This window comes from Pseudoliparis swirei, chromosome 6, assembly GCF_029220125.1.
Source record: "Pseudoliparis swirei isolate HS2019 ecotype Mariana Trench chromosome 6, NWPU_hadal_v1, whole genome shotgun sequence".
NCBI classification, from domain to species: Eukaryota; Metazoa; Chordata; class Actinopteri; order Perciformes; family Liparidae; genus Pseudoliparis; species Pseudoliparis swirei.
The window spans coordinates 23,132,454-23,153,392 of NC_079393.1; the positions used below are offsets into that span (position 1 = coordinate 23,132,454).

Here is a 20,939-nt window from a genome sequence, read left to right on the forward strand (position 1 = left end):
TGTGTGTGTGTGTGTGTGTGCGCGCTCTCCAGTTCGGTGTTTGTCGGTCTGTCTGGCACCATCTTCTCTCTGCTGGTTCAAACAAGGCTAGCAAGGTGACCCTGAATCACAGGCTGTGTGAGTGTGCGCCTCTGTGTGGGTCTCCATCAGTGTGTGTTCACGTGCCCTGTGCGCGCACACTTATCTGCCTGTGTGTGTGTGTGTGTGTGTGTACAGTCCCAGTAATTAACACCAGCCACTAATGAAGTCCAGCTGCTCGGCAAGAGGACTGAGCTCGAGCCAAAATCTGCTCTCATCCTCTGTGCGTCTCTCTCTCTCTCTCTGTGTGTATCTCCTTCTGCCTCTCGCTTTATTCTTGAGATCTCTCTCTCTCTCTCTCTAATACTCTCCTTCCCTCCATGTCCTCTGCAGATTGGTTCTCTGCATCCGTCGTCGTTCGCCCATCAGCACACATCTGCTCAGCTGCTCTGTAACTCGTCGTTCTCTTGACATCTCGTTGACGCCGTGTTATTGTGGCGATGTACAGCGTCACGTTTTACTCATGTGAGCCCGTCCATCCCTCCTCCACCTCCATCTGTTCCCCTCCATTCCATTACACCACCCTCACAAACCTGCTTTCTTCTGTTTCTGATATTTTTAAAAAACAAAAATTACAAGTCTATACATTTTGTACGAGTCCCAAGTCACGAGCAGAAGATGAATATTAAAGTTCATTAAAGATAATTAAAGACACTTTGAATTCACAATGAGCCCTCTCGTATCTGTGGATCCTTCTGTTCAAACAATAAAAAGGTACAAATACATTCCAACATTCTTTTTAAAATAAGTGTTAAAGAAGACTAAATGCAGGTGAGCGGTGATCACATTTCTCATTTATTTTGGTACTCTGGTGTCCTCCTGTGCATCTCATCTCTGACAGAAGTCTGCCTTCTCTCTCATATTTTGTTTTTGATATGGCCGTATTTCAATAGTGCGTCTGATGGACCCACATGCAATAGTAACATCTCCTGTTTAAAGACACAGCCCGATTACATTCCTATTCAGGCCCGAGCTCTGTGTCCCACACACACACACTCACTCGCTACCAGCTGTGACAGATGTGCCTGTCACAGGAGAAAATGAATTCAGAATAGTTAGTGAATTAAGCAGGGAGTTAATTGTTGCTTGGCCCCTGTTTATGAAGCGCATAAAGGCAAAGCGCCTTGTTTGTCTAGTGACAATTAGCCAGCAGAGATAGAGAGGAAGCCTGTGTGAATGATCGTGTGTGTGTGTGTGTGTGTGTTTGTCCTTTTCTCTTTAGCAGCTGGTGCAGCCACACCTGGACGGGTTGAGACAGTAAGAGAGGGGAGGGGATAGCAAAGGAGGCGTTCAGGTGCAGTATGGTACACAGCCCTCTATATTTGGCCACACACACACACACACACACACACACACACACGGCTAATGAAGACATCACTCACACAAAGCAGACAACTTCTATCCATGAGTTAAGATAGCTGATGTTGCATGTACAAATATTCTCTGAGGCAAAAGACAGACAGACACACACACACACAGTGTGTTCCGGTGCCTATCCCGGGTCTCTCCCAGTCTATTTGTTTGTCAGTGTGTCCTATTAGGTTTCCAAACAGCTTGTAATGACTGGTAATAAACAGCAGAAGAAGAGGAAGGAGGTAAATCAAGCGAGAAGATGCCAAAATGAGCTCTCCGGGGGGGCGTCGTGCTCCGAGCCGTTCAAAACACACTAACTGAAGCACACCAGTCGACAGAGCCGACAATGGCAGGTTATGGGAGCGCCTTCTTTCAACAGCGTCAGAGGAGGTGAGGGAAGGAAACAGGGGGGACAGAGAAGGAGTGAAACTGTTAAAGGGAGAACCATGCATGGCGAGTCATCGCCCGCGTCAGGTCACGGTGCGTGTGTCTCGATGCTTATCTTGTCCTGCTCGCTTGGGGGTCAGGCATGCATTGAAACTTGCGTTGCCTTTTTCCCTCCGATGCGGTTCAATGTCGTCATGCTGGGAATACAACACTGGCCACTAAAACACCACCAGGCTCAAGACTACGGTTAATGCTGGAGGGGGTCGGGTTGAGAGGATATGGCAACACGGAAATGTGAGGCTGGAAAAAAGACAAACATCACGTGTATTGAAATTCACTGGATGATTAAGGGTAAATATAAATAAATATATTTACCAATTCATTCTTTAGACTTTTATCTGATGTACAATTCCCTTTGTAACTTTTATACCAGCAAAGTAAAACTATTATCCGAATGACAAACACAGATTCCTGTATCTTCTTTAAGTTGACATCTTTCATCCTTCCCTTCCTTCCTTCTTCTCTCCCTCATCTAGCCCTCTGTGGTCCTCTCTTCCCCCCCCCCCCTCCTCTTTCCAGTCCCTTGTCCCTTCATCATCGCTCCCTCCCTCCCTCTGGTGTCACGGCTCGCTGGCTCCAGGTGGCGAGGGAGGGAGGGAAGATGGGAGGAAGGGATGTAGAGAAGGATGGATGGAGGGAGGGATGGAAGACAGGAGGGGGGGATGAGCTGTCATCTGTCCCTATGCTCATGCCGTCACAGTGCAGACCAACATCCTGCTCGGTGCTCTGCACAGTCTATCTGTTCACAGATCTGGGGGGTTGTATCCTTTCTCCTGTTATCCAAACATCACGTTGAGAACAACAGGAACAAAGCGCGACTCAGGAGAGAGGCGGCGGAAACCTTTCAGGATCAAGTGGAGGCAGCGTAACTCTGCGAGAGAGAAATAAGTCACGGTGATAATGATTTGCTTTTTCGTGATTGGATTTCATTCATTTGTGTTTTTCTAATTTATTTAATTTAATTTTATAACCAACATTATTATTTGTGCACATTAGACAACTGCATTACTCTGTGTACATGCTGCATTATTACAATACGTTCAGTACTTTTTTGTATTAGCATTTAGTTTTTCACTAAATGTTCTGCAGTAAACATCAACACTGCTTCCTTAAAGTGGTCAAACTAAACTATTCCTTCTCAAACTAAGAGGTTGGCAAAGCACATATGACATAATGTGATAGTTACTCTTCTTTAAGCACCACTTGGTTTTTCTTTAAAGCTTTGGCCACACGAGACGTCAATACAGCTTAATTTGACTCTTAATGTTCACCCGACATCGTCAGTCAAAGTACCCGTTGTGTGGCGGTAGCAGTGATACAACATTAAGACAAAGGCAGCAGTCGTATTGTGTGCTGGGCGACCGAAGGTGAACCGCGTTCCCCGCTTCAGATCCGTCTGTGGGAACACCGACTGATCGCCGACATGTCGTCACTTGTGGCGTAGAAACTCTCCCAGAAACAAGGGAGGACAGACTTTCTACGGTTCACTCCCGTATGTGTGAAATGCTGCGCCATCAGTTTCCAGAACGACCGGTACAAATAAAGGCCTCGCTGCCTCCGGTCCAGAGCGTTCGTGCAGACACGGGCGCACACGCTGGAGCTTAGTAGTTCAGATGCAGCAGGGCAGAGGAGAACAACAACGCTGCTAGCCGGTGGCCACACACACACACACACACACACACACATAATGTGGTTGAGTGAACCCCTGACCGCATTATCCACCTCCATTGACTCTAAAAGCTTCTTATTCGCCTCATTAAGTCTTCAGTGACACAAAGTAACCACACCAGACCCTGCTTACTACCACATACACATACATACAGATAGGTGTGTGTGTGTGTGTGTGTGTGTACACGGAGGGGAGCTAGAGGGAGTGGGGCAGGGGGTGTTCACACATCTTTCTGTGTGTGCACAGGCGCACACAGGGGCCCTCGGGGCGCATGCTTAGACAGCAGCCCGGCATTACTAGTCAAGCGCATCACAGATTTGACTGCAGGCGAACAGACAGGCTGAGTGCAGATTGACTGTTCTGGAGCTGCAACCTCGAGGAACAATATCAAAGTGCGCGGAGTTCACCCGATGCTCCGCTCCACACCGTCTGCAGAGGGCAGATTGAAGAGTGGAAGCGCCGGTGGTTCAAGTGAAAGTAACCTGAATTCATTCACGTCGTGCTATTGGGCGAGGATATATTCAGAGGGACCTGAGGCCGACCCCGCACACTCATGTATCTGGCCCACAAGAACACAGTCACCGGTATTAAGTTATTCCCCCCCAAAACTACCGTCTATCAAATCTGTGAAGAATGTGAATATCGGGAAGGCGAGGTAACACTATTAGAGTGCATTGATGTAAATAGGTAAGTAAAGCTCATGCTGAGGACACATCATTAGCCACCACACTCCACGGGGAGCACTTAGATCCAGGTGAGTGGCCACTCGATACCTTCAAGGCATGTGTGTGTGTGAGCGTGTGTGTGGGTGTGTGCAGTGTGTGAGGTGGGGAGGACAATGAAGCATGCAGCTAGCAGCAGGGATTGGGGTGAATGAGGAGTTGAGGTGAAGTGAGGGGTAATTGTGCAAAAATGTGACTACAAATTGTCAAATTAAAAATCATCCCCAAGGGATTCGGCTGAAAGCAGTTTAGACTGTTTTTTATGATCCAAATAGATTTCTGCTCCTGAGAAATTAGTGAACAACTTTGAGCCCGAGTTCGGCTGCTTCCAAGTTCCTCCACATCATGCGGTGTGGCCTCCGCACACGGTCGCTCACAACGTTGGATCTGGCAGCATCTCGTGTCCAATCATACAAACCGAGCACTCTTCTAGATATTAAAAAGCAGGAGGATGAAATGCTGATGGGCAGGCAGTGAGACAGCACAATGCTGCCTTGCTCATAGTGCGAGCTAAGGAGACAGAAAGGGGACAAACCTGGCCGACAGGTGGGCTCTTCTACCATCCAATAGGCAGGTGGGGGGAGAGCGGAGGAGAGAATGGGCAGGGTTAGTAATACGCAGAGTGAGCGTGGCGGGGGTGGGGGAGGCAACAACTTGATTCAGAGCTTGATAGTGAACACAACATGTCTCCTCAACTGGAGACAACTTAGCGGGCAAAGCTGGTCTTTGCAACCTTCATGACCACCTCGGGGAATGAAAGTCTGGAAATGTAAACCGACATCGCCGCGTATGTCTGAGGTGCCGGTGCGGCCTTCATACAGGATGGAGTCGCTGTAGCACACGGCCAACACTCCGCAGCAACAGCACCACTAAAGAGACCTAATTCAGGCTTGAAGCAGACTTGTTAATGCTGCCACAGCTGACGGCTGTCGTGTTGGACAAAAAGGAGGAACGCAAAAAGGAAATGAGGGGGAGATTAGTAGGTGGAGAGTAATGGCTGGAGCAGGACATGTTTACCAGCATGGAGACACAGAGAGGGGATGGTGTATAGCTGTCACATCAAAGTAAGGGCGACAGTCAGAATGATAATTGGAGATGGCACGTGTTGCAGACACACAAATAAGTGTGTTTATGTTTGTGAGAGAGAGAGAGAGAGAGAGAGAGAGAGCGAGCGACTGTGTGCGACTACATGTGTTTGAGCAGCGAGGTCTCATGCTGTGAAATCTAGACTGAGGTGATTAGTAAAGCATTAGTGGCTGCGTGCAACACTCAGAACATGCTGTCAAGGACCTTATTGAGGAATTTGTGTGCGTGCGTGTGTGTGTGTGCGTGGTCCTCACAAAGACTCCATTTTGAGTAATAGGCTCTCAGCAGGAGGATACCCTTGCAAAATGAGAACATTCTCATTGGTCATTGTGCACAGGACACATACAGAGTCAGGGTGTGTTCATCATTTTGCATTTGTGTATTTTAAAGAGACAACAGAATTGTGTTTACATTGGTGGTTTGCTTGAAAGTCTCTCTGCTTGGTACTGCATCACTGCAACCAGATCTTAATTAGACATTTCAACAGGGACAGGTTGGACTTCTTGGGGTGGAAGCTGCTTTATACAGGCCAAACTGGACAACGGGCAGTATCAAAACACACACACACGCACGCACACACGTGACTGTCTTCACCTCACCCCATCGCATGAGGAGGGAAGTTCTCCATGATGTGCAGCTGCACAGTGGAAAGCAATAAACCTGCCAAAAAAAATCACTGCAGTTTGGGTCCAAGGAGACACACGCAAACACACACACACACCAACAATATACACAAGTTCATCCAATGAGAGGAGGGGGCCATTAGACAATTAGACCACGCGTTACAGAAGAGGGAACCATTGCGCTCCTTGTTATCTCTATGAAGTCTTGATGGTGGTGAAGTCGAGTGGTGTGGGGTTATCTCAAGGCAAAAGACATTTCAATGGTAACAGTGTTTTAATTGGGTTGCAGATAGACATGAGAGGGGTGCCGATTGTTGTCGTTGTTGTTGTTTTCTTTAGATCAGAATTAGCTGATCTGCCTGAGCAGCTCTTCACGCAGAGATAAAAACCATGAAGTTTACTGCCGTCCCTCTTCTTCAGTGCTGCCCTCCACCACCCTCGGCTCTGCCTCTCTCTTTTTTTTCTGTCGTCTCTCATCTCTCCGCTAACCCCCCTCCCATCTTCTCCTCCCATGAAGCCCCCCCCCCCCACCCCACGCCCCCCAGTGTGGCCTGCCAAAAACACAAATAAATACTTTCCACATTCTCCTCTCATCTCTTCCTCAAGCCCTCCCTTCTCTTCCCACCTGCTCAGCAACGTTGGGGGCTAGAAAAAGCAAACGCACTCAGCTCTGAGATTACACACACATACAGAGGTGAGATGTGCCCCCAACACACACACACGCAATACCACAACCTGGAAGGGTTCTTCGTCTCAAAGAAACAAATCCCTTTGTTATACTGTACATATCACTGTATAGCTGTCCATAATACGACACTATATACAACACAGAAGTTGTGATTCATACTGTAACCTGAACGTATGACATATAATGTACCTAAATGCACCGTGCAGCGTATTGTACTCGCCCTTTTGTCTCACGCACAAAAGCACCTAAATAAAATTCTCAAATGGCAAGCTGCTACCCGAGGCAAAAATAGATAACTCCATTTCCTTTCACTCCTCACATCAGTGTGTGGGAGATGGACTTAAACTGTGTGTGTGTGTTTTGTCTTTGCCTGATCACTTACTGTGAGTGTGTCTTCTCCAGTGTTCGGATGCTGATGTCACATGGTGTTGTATCGTCTGTGTGTCAAGGGTTCATCTTGTAACACGAACCCTAGAGACACCAGGTGCCGTATTTAAAAAGGTGCATTTAGGGCTGGAAGAGCTTCACTCATTTCATCACTATGACAAGCTCGATAACTACGTATTAAAGTTTTCTCTGCAATCATAATAAGCTCCTTCTTAAATGACCACGATGTTATATAACAAAACTTGACTCGCATTAATACCCACGGTCGTCATCATGATGTCGCCTCAGTTGTTGCTGTTCACGTTTTCTCACTTCTTTCTCCAAAGAATCCCAAATGTTCTGCTTTAAAAAGACACCCAGCCAGTGCCTTAGTGAACACATCATGAGGCCTTTATGCTATTGAATATGGAGACACATCATTTGGGAGCTAAATGGGAAAGTAATATAAAAGGTTAAAACAATGAATTATATATCATAAGTGAGTCAGGAACCAGTCGTGATGGACTCCTCTGCAGACTCCTCCCTCTGACCCTCTGCTCCCTCGATCTGCTCGACTGCTGTCTCTCTTCTCTTCCTGACAGGGTAATTAACAGGACTGTGGGGCGCACCACATATTACCCATGGAGCAATGTGACAATCATACGGTTCTGGACTCGATACGCAAACAGAAAACTCCCTCCTCTCGGCGCAACGCGTCTTCGTCAGGGACTGGATGTGAGGCAGACCTCCTCACACCTTCTTCTCCACACACGGGCTGAGAGGAAGTGGAGCGCCTGAGGGTGCTGCACTGCACCGCGTGAGCGCATCAGAAGTGACACAAGCACACCAGCCAGTGGGGGAGTTATTGAATGTGAGTGAACGGCGATGGGACCAGTAGACGGACCGTGGCACCTTCACAGAAAGGTGCTGATGGGAGGAGAATGTGAGGATTGAGGAGAGGAAGAGAACTGAAGGGGAGGAGGGGAGGAACAGAAAGACACACGGCGGATACTCTGCATTCAAATGTTGACGGCCAGTTGAAACCAACTGCATTTAGCTTCATGAATGGGAAATGTAACACTGCTCACCGAGCGGATGTTTCGGCTCTTCATGAATGAAAGATGGCGGAGAAATAAACACTTTCCTCCTGATCTGGTCACGTTCTCCCCTCAGATGCTTTTCATTCCAAATATGATCTGTGCGCCCTTCTTGTCAGAGTGTGTGCGTCACAAATGGAATAATAGAAGGTGGGCAATCTGTCAGAGAAGAATCTGCCTCAATTTTATAATTAATCAGTGCTACGTTTTCACACAATTAGCACGTTAATTAACCCAAAAGTGTCACCACTGTGTAGGGATACAATTGTGTGTGTGTGTGTGTGTGGGAAACGGCAGATCGATTCTCAGGGTGGAGGAAACTGAGGTGAAACAGAAGACGTGCCGGGAGATCAAAGAAGGTTTGAGAGACACGAGGAGAAGGACCAAAACGGAAAGAGTGAAAGAGCAAAGAAGACGCGCAGAGAGGAACAGAAGGTAAGAGATGTGAGTTCCTTCAAGTGTGAGAGTTTTTCCTCCGTGTTTGAGCATATGGCTGTGTGTGTGTGAGACTGTGTGTGTGTGTGTGAGACTGTGTGTGTGTTTGTGTGTGTGTGTGGTTCACGGGGGAAAGGAAGTAAAAGTTACTCCAGCTGTACTTTCAACTCTCTCCTCCGTCTCCAGACATTACTAGACGACTCGTGCACACACACACACACACGGCGGAGTACATCGGTGACTGTGGGAGTGCCTGTCAAGTCTGGCGAGAGGGGCAGAGAGTGGGGGGGTGCAGAGCGTTTGCTCCCCAGAACACCTCGCAGGTCCACCTCGTTAATCTCCATGACGACAGAGATGCTAAGGCAGCAAATTAGGAGCGAGTTGAAAAAACGGTCACAAGGGAAGCTCATGAAGGAACATAGACTCCAAACTAGAGGTGGTTTTTAGTGAAACACACACACACACACACACTCCACTTATAATAATACTTTGAATTTGTATAGTGCTTTTCTAGACACTCAAACACGCTTAAAAAATAAATAGCTGAACTTAAACGGTTTTATATTACCTTTTCTCAGCCGTTAATATGATGTCTTCTCAACGATGAAGCTTACCTCTACATTATGCACACATACGCATTACATTGTTCCAGGAATGCAACAGTATATCAGGTGCTGTTGTGATATTATATATATATATATGTGTGTATACGTCAGTGTTTATGTTCCATATCTGCAGCAGCATCATCAGAGCATCACATGTTTGACTTCTTCCAGCTATCAACCCTCACATTAAGTGATGCATAGCCAGGTGTTTCTTGTTTAGAGTGTTTACATGTTATTTCTCCCTGTGTGCCTGTGTGTGTGTGTGTGTGTGTGTGTTGTGTATCTGCTCATGTTCATATCAGCTGTGTGCAATAGAAGCGTCAAACCGAGAGGTGGAAAAAAACACGAGGCACGAGACATTCACAGTCACCAAAATGCATCATCGACACAAACTCACTCTCACACACGGGGTGGAAGAGCAGCGCCTCACTCACCGATCATGTGATTAGCGACATGAATCTGGATCTCTCTTTCCGTCTCAAACGTCATTTGGCATTTAATACACTGGTAGGTCTTTTTCTGGAAGATAAAAACACAGGAACACGGTTATCTTTCGTATGAAATGTAATTAAAGCAACATATCATCTTTGAGTGTTTTGACTGTGAAAGCAAAATAGTTTATTTAAAAATATAGGTTTTATATTTAGTTTGGTTAAATATATTTAATCATTTTGTAGCCACATTACCTGTAAAAAGAAAAAAGGTAAACCCTCGAGGTCAAGAAGGAAAAGGCATTTTCTAGTGAGAAGTATTTTTTTTAAGGATAATCGTAAGAAATATTTTGTGTTTTTTATTTATTTTATTAAATGGCACTGACATGTGAACTCCACCAAGTCTCACACTAATCAAGCACTACTGAAAGTCCATGTCTTGCAGTTACATAGGCGCACACACACACTCACACACACGCACACACACGCACACACACAGGGATAGTGATTACTTCGAAAAAGAAAGAGACACAATGAATAAGGGAGGGAGTGAAGAGGAAAAAGGTGACGGGAAGAAGCAATGAAACAGAAACGGAGGGAACGATTGTAGAAAAAAAGATGAGCAAAGAGATAAAGAACCAGAGAAACAAGTGTGAGAGACACTGAAACAGAGAGAAGCAGAGGATCTGCTTATCCATTCACAGCACACAGCGATCACTCATGCACAAACGCATAGAAAATACACAAAGGCCCCACTTCCACAATCTCTCTGCTGCTTCGGCCTGTGAGAGAGCGCACACACACACTCAGAAATCCTACTTTGTCTGCTTTGTGCTGTTAGACTAAGCAGAAACAAAAGCTGCAGGTAAGACAGAGGGTCCCTAGGAACTACCTCTGACACACACACACACACACACGTGGAAAGTCCCGGGGAGCCTGGCTGTCAATATCAAGTAGAACGAACAGCTCCCATAATGCCTCAGCACGCCCCAGCCGCAGGACCCAGTGGGACTCAGCTGACACACACACACACACACACACACACACACACACACACACACACACACACACACACACACACACACACACACACACACACCATGCAAACAGTTCAGCGTTTCTGAAAATGTCTCCATCTTTTAAATGCTGTTTTTCTTATTAAGGTGACTTTCAGCTAAAGTACAGGCCACAATTATATTGGGTGGCGTTTCTTCTGCCTCACTGGACTCTCAGTTCAGTTTTTGTAAAGACGCCCCACAGAGGTATTGCATTGAAGATGTAAATATGGTTCTAGTTTTTAGTATTTGAGCGGACACATTCTTTATTTATTCACATTACCAAACGTCCTCCTCATCTTCGTAAACATGCAACGCCAAAGCCTTGGAAACTTTCCTCCAACAAAGTCCATAAAGCATCATCTCTGCGTCTCACCTTGGGTGCAGGTGAAGCCTCGGCCTTCTTTGCGCTGGTCTCGGGGCTGATCTCAGGGTGATCCGTCCGGACGTGACTCTCCAGGTCCTCCACGCTTTCAAACTTCACCCCACACTCCGGACACCGCAGCCCGCCCACGGGCTTCTCTCCCTGCGTGTCCCCCGGCGTGGCACGTCCGCCCTGGTTGGGGCTCTGGCCGTTTGTGCCCCTGATTTGGTGAAACATTTGATTTGTTTTAGCCATTTTTAGTATTTGTAGCTGTTGCTAAACTAAATTCAGCACATGCATCCTCCTCTTTAAGGCTGTATGTAGTCAATTGGATTGGATTGGATTTAATCTATTGTCATTGCACAGAGTACAGGTACACAAGCAACAAAATGTGTTTTCTGCATTTAACCCATCCTTAGTTAGTAAGGAGCAGTGGGCTGCAGTGATGCGCCCGGGAAGCAACTGGGGGTTCAGTGCCTTGCTCAAGGACACTTCGACTAGCAAATAATGGGGAGAGCGGGGATCGAACAGACAACCTTGGGGTTGCAGGACGACGCCCTTACCCCACTGAGCTACAGTGCCAGCACTAACTTCATCATGGGTCAAAGTTGTACTGATGGCTTGCTGTTGATTTAACATACACAAAGTGAAGTATTGTTAAGTGAAGTGTCTCTGTAAGAACACACGACGTTCCCCAGTGTTGAGAAGTCCTCCACCCACCTGCTCATGCAGCCGGCACAGAGGCCGTACGGCAGGCCGTTGACATCCAGCTTCACCAGCTCCCCTTTGTTCCTGAACTCTTTGAGGCAGAAGGCGCATTTGTACAACTTGTGCTGCTGCAGTTGCCCGTTAGGGGAAGAAGAGGCAGAACCGTTCCCTCCTCCTATCCCGCCATTACCACCTCCTCCTCCGCCCAGCGTAGAGCCGGCGGAGAGCTTCTGCATGTGAAAGGTGCCGTGGATCTTCAGCTCCAGGGTGGAGGTGACGGTCTGCATGCAGACGACGCAGCGGAAGCCGGTGAGGGAGTTGCGGAGGTCAGGGTGCATCTGGCAATGCTCGATAAACTCCTCCTCACTCTGCAGGGGCATCTTACAGATTCGACAGTTACCCGTGTCCAGGCTCTTACTGTGGGTCACCTGCGGGGAGGGAAGACACAGCGAAAGTATGAACATAACGATGCAAAATGGAGTGAGTGATCTTTTAGAAAAGAAAAGAAGCATATCCAGGAACATACACGGTTGTTATAATAACTGACCGTGGCGGAATTATACTTTTTTTTTTGACTATTTCATTTCCCATGGTGTGGTGCTACTCAAATTGCCTCTCTTAGGACAGTTTAACCGTCTAAATTCAAAGCAGCAAAAGATGCTTCCTGATCAATAGACGGATAGAAAGCAACACGAGGGAAAAACAAAAGACATGCACATAGCCAGACACACAGAGAGGCCTGAGAGCAGCACCTTGTGTTCAGTGAGGGTGAGCAGAGAGGGGAAGCGCTCGCCACAGATGGGACACATGTAGTGTTTGGCGGGGCCGCGGTGCGTCTGAGCGTGCTCACGCAGCCCGTTCTCAGAGAAGAACGTTCTGGAGCACACGTTGCACTTGTGGTTCCCCTTGATGAAGTCTGCCTTCTTCTTTCGAGAACCTTCGAGAACACATACAGAGAGACATACTTTATGTCCTGTAATTACACTGTACACAATTATAAAAAAGGGTAGAAACAAGAAGTTCAAATCTCACAGGCGTCGTCATCTCCCGGTTTGATGTTGTGGTCGCGCAGCCGGTGGTTCTGCAGGAGTGACTCCATGGTGTAGGCGGCCCCACAGATATCACAGGCGTACATGGGCTCAGAGTTGTCCAGCTCCTCCTCACCTCCGCTTGCCTCGTGGCTGTTGACCACGTCTCCTCCCTGACCGCCTCCTCCTCCGGCGACTGCACTCTTCAGCAGCATGTTCTGCAGGTCGGCTTGTTCAGCTGCCACGGTTGCCCTATCAATGCCTGCTGCACCTCCGTGGCCACCACCTCCTCCTCCGCCTCCTCCGCCTCCTCGCTTGGAGGACTGCGCCAGCCCGTTGGGCGTCCCGTTATGACTCGCGGCGCTTCCCGTGCCGCCCCCATTGCCAGTGATGCTGCCCCCATCGAAGATGCAGTGCTTCTCCCTCAGGTGTCTCTCCAGCAGCGTCATGGCTTGGAAAGCTTTGCCGCAAAAGCGACACGTGAACTTCTTGCTGTGTGTGGTGATGTGGCATTGGAGCTCCACCTCCGTTCCGAACGTCTCGCCACAGAAGATGCACTTCCGGGGCTTGAGTCCTGTGAGACAGAAGTCGGTTGAAGATATGCAATCTACCTTCCAAGAATCATGTCACGTCTTTAGATTTGCTTAGTTTTCCCATGTAAATGTATTACATGTAATAACATTTTACTTTCACTACTGAGATCATCGTGCTTGTTTCCAGACAGTCAGGTCTACTTTTCTAATACAATTTAGGCCATCATACCAGGGAAGATGTACATTACCTGCTCCAAGCCCCCCTGGGAGGCCTGACCTCTGGCCCAGGTGGTTATGCTTCACATGGATCTGAAGGTCAGACTCCTTCCTGAAGTCCCAGGCACAGGCTGTGCAGCGAAACAGCTTCTTCTCATTGCTATGCTTCACTGCCAAATGCACCTAAATGGCAGAAAGTGGGGAAGAAAATAAGCAATCCAAGTTGGTGAATTTCAATGGTTGTTCCACTAATGTATTCAATTCTAAAAACGCATGAGCTATAAGGGAAAATAAGCAGCAGCCAAAGGAAGTAGACATTTCATTCACCTGTATGGAGACCTTGGAGTCAAAGACCTCCTGGCAGAGAGTGCAGTGGTACAGGACAAACGTGTGCATGTCCAGCAGGTGTTTCTGCAGGTCATCCACTGAGGAGAACTGCTTATCGCAGCTCTCACACACATACTGGGTCGACGTGGTGGTGTAGTGCACCGTCAGGTGTTGAAGCAACGCCTCCTGGGACTCAAAGTCCTCCTTGTTGCACTGGGGGCAGGACTGGCGCCGCAGCAGCATCTCCAGGTGGGACTTGAGGTGGGCCTGGAAACTCTCAAAGCTGGAAAACCGCAGGTCACACTGGTTGCATGGGTAGTCCCCGTTGCTCCCCATGGAGGGGGTGGAGTCCCCTCCCAGTCTGTGGCGTTTCGGGGAGGAGATCTCTATGTCAGAGGAGGCGGGGCTTAGTTCGGCAACCTTTGCCTGCCGTTTGTTGTTGGCCAACGGGATGTTCTTGTGGTTCTCCTTGATGTGCTTGGTGAGCTTGAGGAGTGAGCCGAAGATCGGAGAATTGGTGCAGTAAGGGCAGGAGTAAACCTGTAGGGGACAACGAGGCTTAACTTCACCGCTTCAGGATTATACATCGACAACATACTGCTCTTGGAGAGAAAAAAGAAAACATTGTAAAGAGAAAGAGAGAAAGGAAGGAGAACAAGAAGACCAAGAAGAAGAACAAGAACAACAAGAACAAGACTCAACTCAGAAAATAATGAATACAGTAAGATTATCATTCATCATAATTACATGAGTTGTATGCATCATTTGACACTTAATTGGGCTCATGACCGAGGAAAAGAGACAACCTAATTAAATAGGAACCAGCCTATTGTTTATCAGCTCCACCACGGATTGGTGATAGCTGTGACGTGTGCAAAGTCAGGCAGGCCACCACCAATGATTGTCCACTCTGATTGAAAGATGATTTCTGAAATGTGATTATCGCCAAATTCTCACCTCCATGAAGGACTGCGAGGCATTCTGGAGTACAGGAGACTCCAGTTTGGCCACCGCTCCTCCCAATGCAGCTCCGCCCCCTGCGATGGAGGTGCAGTGCGTCTGCTGAATGTGCTCCGTCAACGAGAACTCCGTCAAGAAGCCCATGGAGCACTGGTTGCAGAAGAAGGCATGGTTCCCTTCTAGAAAGGAGGAATTAGGTAGCATGGTTTGTTTCCTTCAAATGACATTATGACACAGGAGGGTAATGTTCATTATATACCTATATTATTTATTATCCTCAATAGTGTCCGCTTCAAGGGTGTTGTTAGACCCGACATGCAACGGAGGGCCGGCAAACCCTTGAACAGGACATTATTGGCGATACAGTACTGCCTCGAGTACCTTATTGCTTTTATAATACAGTTGCGTGCGACATTATGAATAGTACGTAAATAGTAAGCTGCCTTTAAGCACAAAATAGTTGTCGCCAGCAAACATTGTGTATCGCATTTCAGTAGCCGAGAGAAAATAGTCCTACGGGTGTCTAACAACACCCTTGAAACGGACATTATTGACCATAGAGCACTGCCTCTTGCATCTTATTGCTTAAATACGGACCTTGCTATATATTAAGGGTTAGGGTGACTAACCCTTAATATATAGACATATTGAAGTTGCTTTTCATTGTTTAGGAAGAGTAGCGTTCTCCAACAACACACCTAAAGTGGTGGACCCCGCCACAATCCCACCGGGCAGGCAGTGCGACACTCGGATGTGTTCTTGCAGAGAGTTGATGTCCCCAAACATGTCGGGGCAGTAGTTACAGTGGAACGCTGTGACGTTGGTAAACTGCAGCAGGGGAAAAGCCGCCGCCCCCGACGTGCCCAATGCTCCTCCACTGGTCCGGTGAGCTTTGCGCACATGTTCGTTGAGGTTGTAAAGTGTGGGCAGAGTGACGAGGCAGAGGTGACATGTATGGCTCTGCTGCGGCTTCTCTGCATGGATGGTCTTCAAATGGATCTCCAACACGGCCAGGCTGTGGAAGTCTCTCTTCGAGCAGTAAGGGCAAGAGTACGTCACTTTACTCCAGCTGGCCCCTCCCCCTTTGGTGACAGACAGAGAAGCCGCTAAATTAGAAATACACAGAGGTAGTCTGAACGTTTAAACCAAGCATCGGCCATTAAATCACAGATGTGACTGGACTGGCTGCTCCGTACCTCCGGCTTGATGACCCAGGCTTATCACAATGTCCTCCACGGTCTCCGCGCCTCTCCTGCGGCCTCGTTCGATGCCCTGGCTGGGCTTCAGGGTGGAGTCCGGCGTGGAGCCTCTCTCCAGGCTGGCACTCGAGTCTGGAGTGGCCGAGCTCATCGAGGCCACGCTGCCCAGCGCGGGGTCAGGACTGGCAGCACTGTGGTTGGAGGAGTCGGGCTGGCGATGGCTGTCTAAGTGGCAGTAGACATCCTCCACACATGGGAATTGTTCCGAACAGACGGGACATCTGGGGTGGCGGGAAGAGAAAGGGCCGGTACAATGCCAGTTACATACCATCATTGCACGTGAATGAAAATCTGTGGTTTGACAGCTTTTAAAAGAGCAACTCCGTCGTACTTGTGTTTGCTGTTAGCGTGCAGCGTCTCGATGTGCGTGAGGAGAGACGCCTCGTCGAGGAAGATGTCCGGACAGTGGATGCATTGCAAGTCGGCGCGGTCCGACAGCTGGGCGTGTCTGGTCACCACGTGTTTCTCGAGCTCGTCCGTCTGGCTGAACGTCTCCTCGCAGTAATCGCACATATACGGGTCCTGCTCCAGGTCTCCGTCTCCTTCGGCTCCCTTCTTCCCTCCGTCCCGCTCACTCCTCAGCGCGAGGTGCTCTCGGTTCTTGCGGTGCGCCTGCCAGAGTCAGAGGGTAGCCGGGGTTTAAAGAAGCATGTGTTGTAAAACAATCTGCCAAAAGGTTTTTAGATGATCACAATACGCTAGGGGCCGAGGAAAAAAGACATCCTTCCTAATTTCCATTATGATTTAATTTAATTGTAGAAACTACAAGGGCGGACTTGATTTTAACTCCACAATTATCGAGGGCAAAACTAATTCATAATAATGATATTAATGCAATATCTAGAAGCAATATCCGCAGTGAGCAGCAGTAGCATCGAGACATTTTGACAGCTAGATTTACAGAAATATCAAACCGCTGTTTACCTGCATGTGGCTCTGCAGGGATGAGGTGGAGGAGAAGCCACGCTTACACACACTGCACTTAAACGGTTTGCTGGAGCTGGAGGAGTGAAGGATACATTATGAGATCTAAATAGGAAGCGTCAAATGAAACACGAGAATCCAGAGATAAGAAAGAAAAATGAACGAGTTCATCGGTTACCTGTGTGTCTTCAGATGGATCTTCAGGTGGTCAGAGCGGGAGAACGCCGCTTCACACTCCTGACAACTATACTTCTTGTCTCCTGTATCAATTACCAGATATAGAGAGGTGATTTTATCAGAAAACATACATATATTTATAAATTGCAAACGCCGAACACTGACAGAACAAATGTGTTGACTGGTGTTTTCCCTCATTTTCTTCTGGAATAACTACAGGATCCACGTTCATCATCTTCAATGTGGATTTGCTCATCGGTATCTACCTGTGTGGAGTTTGACGTGGCGGTCTCTGCTCCTCTTGTGCTTGAACAGACGGCTGCAGAAGGTGCACTTGAAGGGCAGCTTGTCGCTGTGGATCTGCTCGTGGCGCTTCAGGTAGCTCAGGCGGCTGAGGAGATGGACGGGGAGCAGTCACTCTCAAAGGATCACCGTGGAAACTAACGACATCTCAGTTGAATGAAAGGTCTAGTTTACGAAGTAGATTGACAAAAACAAAACTTTCAAACCACAACACATTTAAGTAGTCAGCACTGTCCCCAAAAAAGAACGATGACAACATTATTTAAAAGTGTAACGTGACTTCTGGTTTGTGCTGCTTTTACTCATAATTCTTAAGTCTTTACTATTGAAATCCAAACTATTTCTAAAATCACAGCGTAATTCTAATCAGCAATATTAGGAGAAAGAGAGGAGTAGAGAGGACAGCTTTCTAAAAGAAGCAATGCAGAGGATCATTGTGATGACTTCATGGCGTGTGTGTGTGTGACAGCTGTTCTTCAAGTGGGTCTCAGCTGGTCCCTGGAGACGTCTGTGAGAAATGTATTCACCTCATTCCTTTCTCTGTTTGCCTTAGTGCGCCATGTTGCCATGGCAATATTGAGAATACTGTTTATTCATGTACCCATTGATATTCAGCATATGAGGAGGCAGCTGAACAGCCAAATATGATATTAGTGTCACAGTGTTCGATGCATCGCGTGCACCGAGACGGAACCGGCAGCATGTTGGGGAAGGAAGCAGAGATTTATACCTGAAGGACTTGTCACAGAACTGGCAGGGGTATGGCAGCCCGGCGCCTCCTTCCTCCTCGCCGCCGGTGGCCATGCCGAGGTCACAGCAGCCATCAGGCATCTGTGAGGGCGAAGCCACGTCTTTACTGGAGGGCGAGGAAGGCACCCAGGACAGCCCTGCTGGGTCATCATCACCATCTGACGGGGAGGGAAGCAGACACAGGGCGTTTACAAAAGCCTTGGATTCATCTGCAGCAAGAAAACACACATACACACATTCTGTACACAGCTGCAGGATCTATGAAGAAATAATAATAAGAAAGAAGAGTTAGGCGAGCGCAGACATAAATAAAGTGGGGGTAAAACAAGGAGCAGTTGAATGATTAAGAAGAAGTTACATCTTTCTTGGAAGGCGGGAGAGGCTGCCGGTGGGAGTTCAGGTGAGACAAAGGGAACATAAACTAAAAAATAAACACATTTATCCTGGTTATACACACACACACATTTACAGAGGGAAAATGAGGATGGCAGAGATAAAGAGAGAGAATGAAACAGAAGAGCGAGACGCACTCCGGCAGCAGCAACATCTAAATAGAAAGCTCCAAGAACTATGTATCCCCGACGGAGCCCGGAAATAAGGACAGAGTTTATTTTCTCTCCCTTCATCCTCCCTCTGCAGCCATCCCTCGCTCCATCCCTCCCCTCCCCTAACCTCCCATCCCTCCATCCGTCCCCGAGGACCATAGATCCGCCTCATCATATTTTCATTAGAGCCTTGGCAGATTGAAACGTCGGAAAAGCGATTAGGAGATGTGGAGAGCAGAGCGGAAAGATGGCGATATTCTCTCCTTTCATCGGTCATACATAGGAGATTATGCATTGCCCCCCCCGCCCCCATCTCCCTCTTTTCCCCCCTCCTGTGCAGTCTGGCGCTCGGGCGACAAAAAGGCCACGACTCCTTTAATAGACACTTCAGAATGGATTTGAGGCAACAAAAGAGGGAACTGAATAACACTTGATATTGTTCTGTTCTTCTTTGTGTGCTCTGTGAAGCAGCGCAGTGAGGCTGTTTAGCATTTGCCTCGAAAATGTAGAAGAGAGAGCGGGAGGGGGCAAGGGCGCTCTTTGCTTTTATCAATTAGGCCAGCAAGAAATACTAAATAAAATAAAAGAACCTAGAGTCACTCGAGTATTATGATGGAGAGATTGGGAAAAGAAGTCTGCCGATATTCTCCATGAGGCCATTGTGTCTGCAAATGCAAAGACACACGAGGAAAAGTTCCTGCTGATAATTTTAGAAACCTCTCCAAGGCACTGTTTTACCTCAGCCGACAATTGTGTGTCTCCTGTGTGTGTGTGTGTGTGTGTGTGTGTGTGTTGAGTCTACAGTGTATTACGCCTTGCAGAGAGGGGGTGGATCCTTGTGATGAATCGATCGGAGAGAAAATGTAGGCACTGCGATGAGCAAATAAAATCAGCAGGGGGTTCTGGGCAACAACAAAATATTGAAAAAGCACGACCTATAAATTTGTCTAGAAGCCAGAAGGAAAATTATATAAAAAAAGCTTTAAAAAACCCCCAAAAACATTGAGATATCAACAGGAAGCCTAACAGCAAGAGGGGGGAGAGCGGGTGACAACGAGAGTGAGTGAGAGAGACAGATGAAGGGGGACAGAAAGATTGAAAGTATGAACGAGTGACACAGGAGGATGAGGAAGTGCATGAAAGTATTGACGGGGTGAAAGGAGAAAACAAACAATATGTCATCCAGAGCCTGCACACAGTGATTAAAATGAATTCTCGGGAGAAACAAAAATCGTATAAAAATGAAACGGGAGAGAAATGTTTCTGGGAGTTATTAATAACTTAACGCTGCTTTGTCACTTTTTGAGCCGCCGTACCCGTGACATGTACGTGTAAGATCGACTCTTGGGTTTGGGTCGATCCCCCCCAGAATGAGGCTGTGCTGCTTGAGACCAATCAGAAAGTCCCTTGTCCAGAGTATCATATGAGGCATGGTTACACACGAACATGCTGTTCCAAAAGCATTCACCTCGACACACGTAAACCTCGGGTATCCCAAATCGATCAACGTCAGGTCAAATGATGGCGTGTAATCTCAGCAGGTCAAAGGTGAGCAAAGGTCGAGTGTCCCAGTCGAGTCACGAAATGGAATTCAGCCGAGATGTCAAATAGTCAAAGTGATCAATACTAGCATCCTTAACCTAGGTGCACACGTGACACATGTTATCCTTGTGATTGTCTCCTGATCAACAGCCATTGTTTGAACGAGTGCATCGGGCCATTTGACCTGCATTGACCCCCAGTGCAGGTCAAGTGCAGATCTTTAAAATGAATGTACAGTCCAAAATGCAGAAGGGGCTACCGTTGTTCACATGTAGGTTATTTTGTTATTCCATTGAGTCATCCACCTTACAGCCGAAGTGTCCAGTCCGTGGCTGAAGAAGAGACGGAACAGACTCTATTCTTCCACACGTCAGTGACATCAGCAGGATAATTAAATGTACCATTTACATGGCGCAGGGCCGGTGATAAAAGGAAACGGCGTGTCTATAAAACGGCAATCCAGACGCCTCCCGCTGCCGACTCAACGGGGAGCACGTCTTTTAGTGAAGCCTGAGACAGATTAGTGATACGGTCTCCAACGCCGACATTGTGCTCTCTCCCTCTCAACAATATCCTGAAACACAGAGCATACAGTCCAACACGAGACGCAGAGAAGCACTCAGCCCAATATGGACAGTCGTGGTTCAG

At 47.7% G+C, this 20,939-nt stretch overlaps 1 protein-coding gene across 2 annotated transcripts in view; it reads right to left on the reverse strand.

The window, feature by feature from the left end:
- The window catches only part of znf423 (zinc finger protein 423), a 128,569-nt gene that overhangs the window by 58,627 nt on the left and 49,003 nt on the right, over positions 1 to 20,939 (reverse strand). The window contains exons 4-18 of one of the 2 annotated variants that reach the window (XM_056417068.1): positions 18,185 to 18,362; positions 17,418 to 17,542; positions 17,153 to 17,234; positions 16,975 to 17,050; positions 16,382 to 16,662; positions 15,988 to 16,271; positions 15,490 to 15,873; positions 14,789 to 14,970; positions 13,832 to 14,371; positions 13,537 to 13,687; positions 12,760 to 13,329; positions 12,480 to 12,664; positions 11,740 to 12,155; positions 11,032 to 11,239; positions 9,604 to 9,688 (exon numbers count right to left, since the gene is read on the reverse strand). In XM_056417068.1, the coding sequence (XP_056273043.1) occupies positions 9,604 to 9,688; positions 11,032 to 11,239; positions 11,740 to 12,155; positions 12,480 to 12,664; positions 12,760 to 13,329; positions 13,537 to 13,687; positions 13,832 to 14,371; positions 14,789 to 14,970; positions 15,490 to 15,873; positions 15,988 to 16,271; positions 16,382 to 16,662; positions 16,975 to 17,050; positions 17,153 to 17,234; positions 17,418 to 17,542; positions 18,185 to 18,362 (3,747 nt within the window). Of the gene's footprint in view, positions 1 to 9,603; positions 9,689 to 11,031; positions 11,240 to 11,739; positions 12,156 to 12,479; positions 12,665 to 12,759; positions 13,330 to 13,536; positions 13,688 to 13,831; positions 14,372 to 14,788; positions 14,971 to 15,489; positions 15,898 to 15,987; positions 16,272 to 16,381; positions 16,663 to 16,974; positions 17,051 to 17,152; positions 17,235 to 17,417; positions 17,543 to 18,184; positions 18,363 to 20,939 lie in introns of both variants that reach the window. The other variant, XM_056417066.1, reaches the window with a different exon arrangement.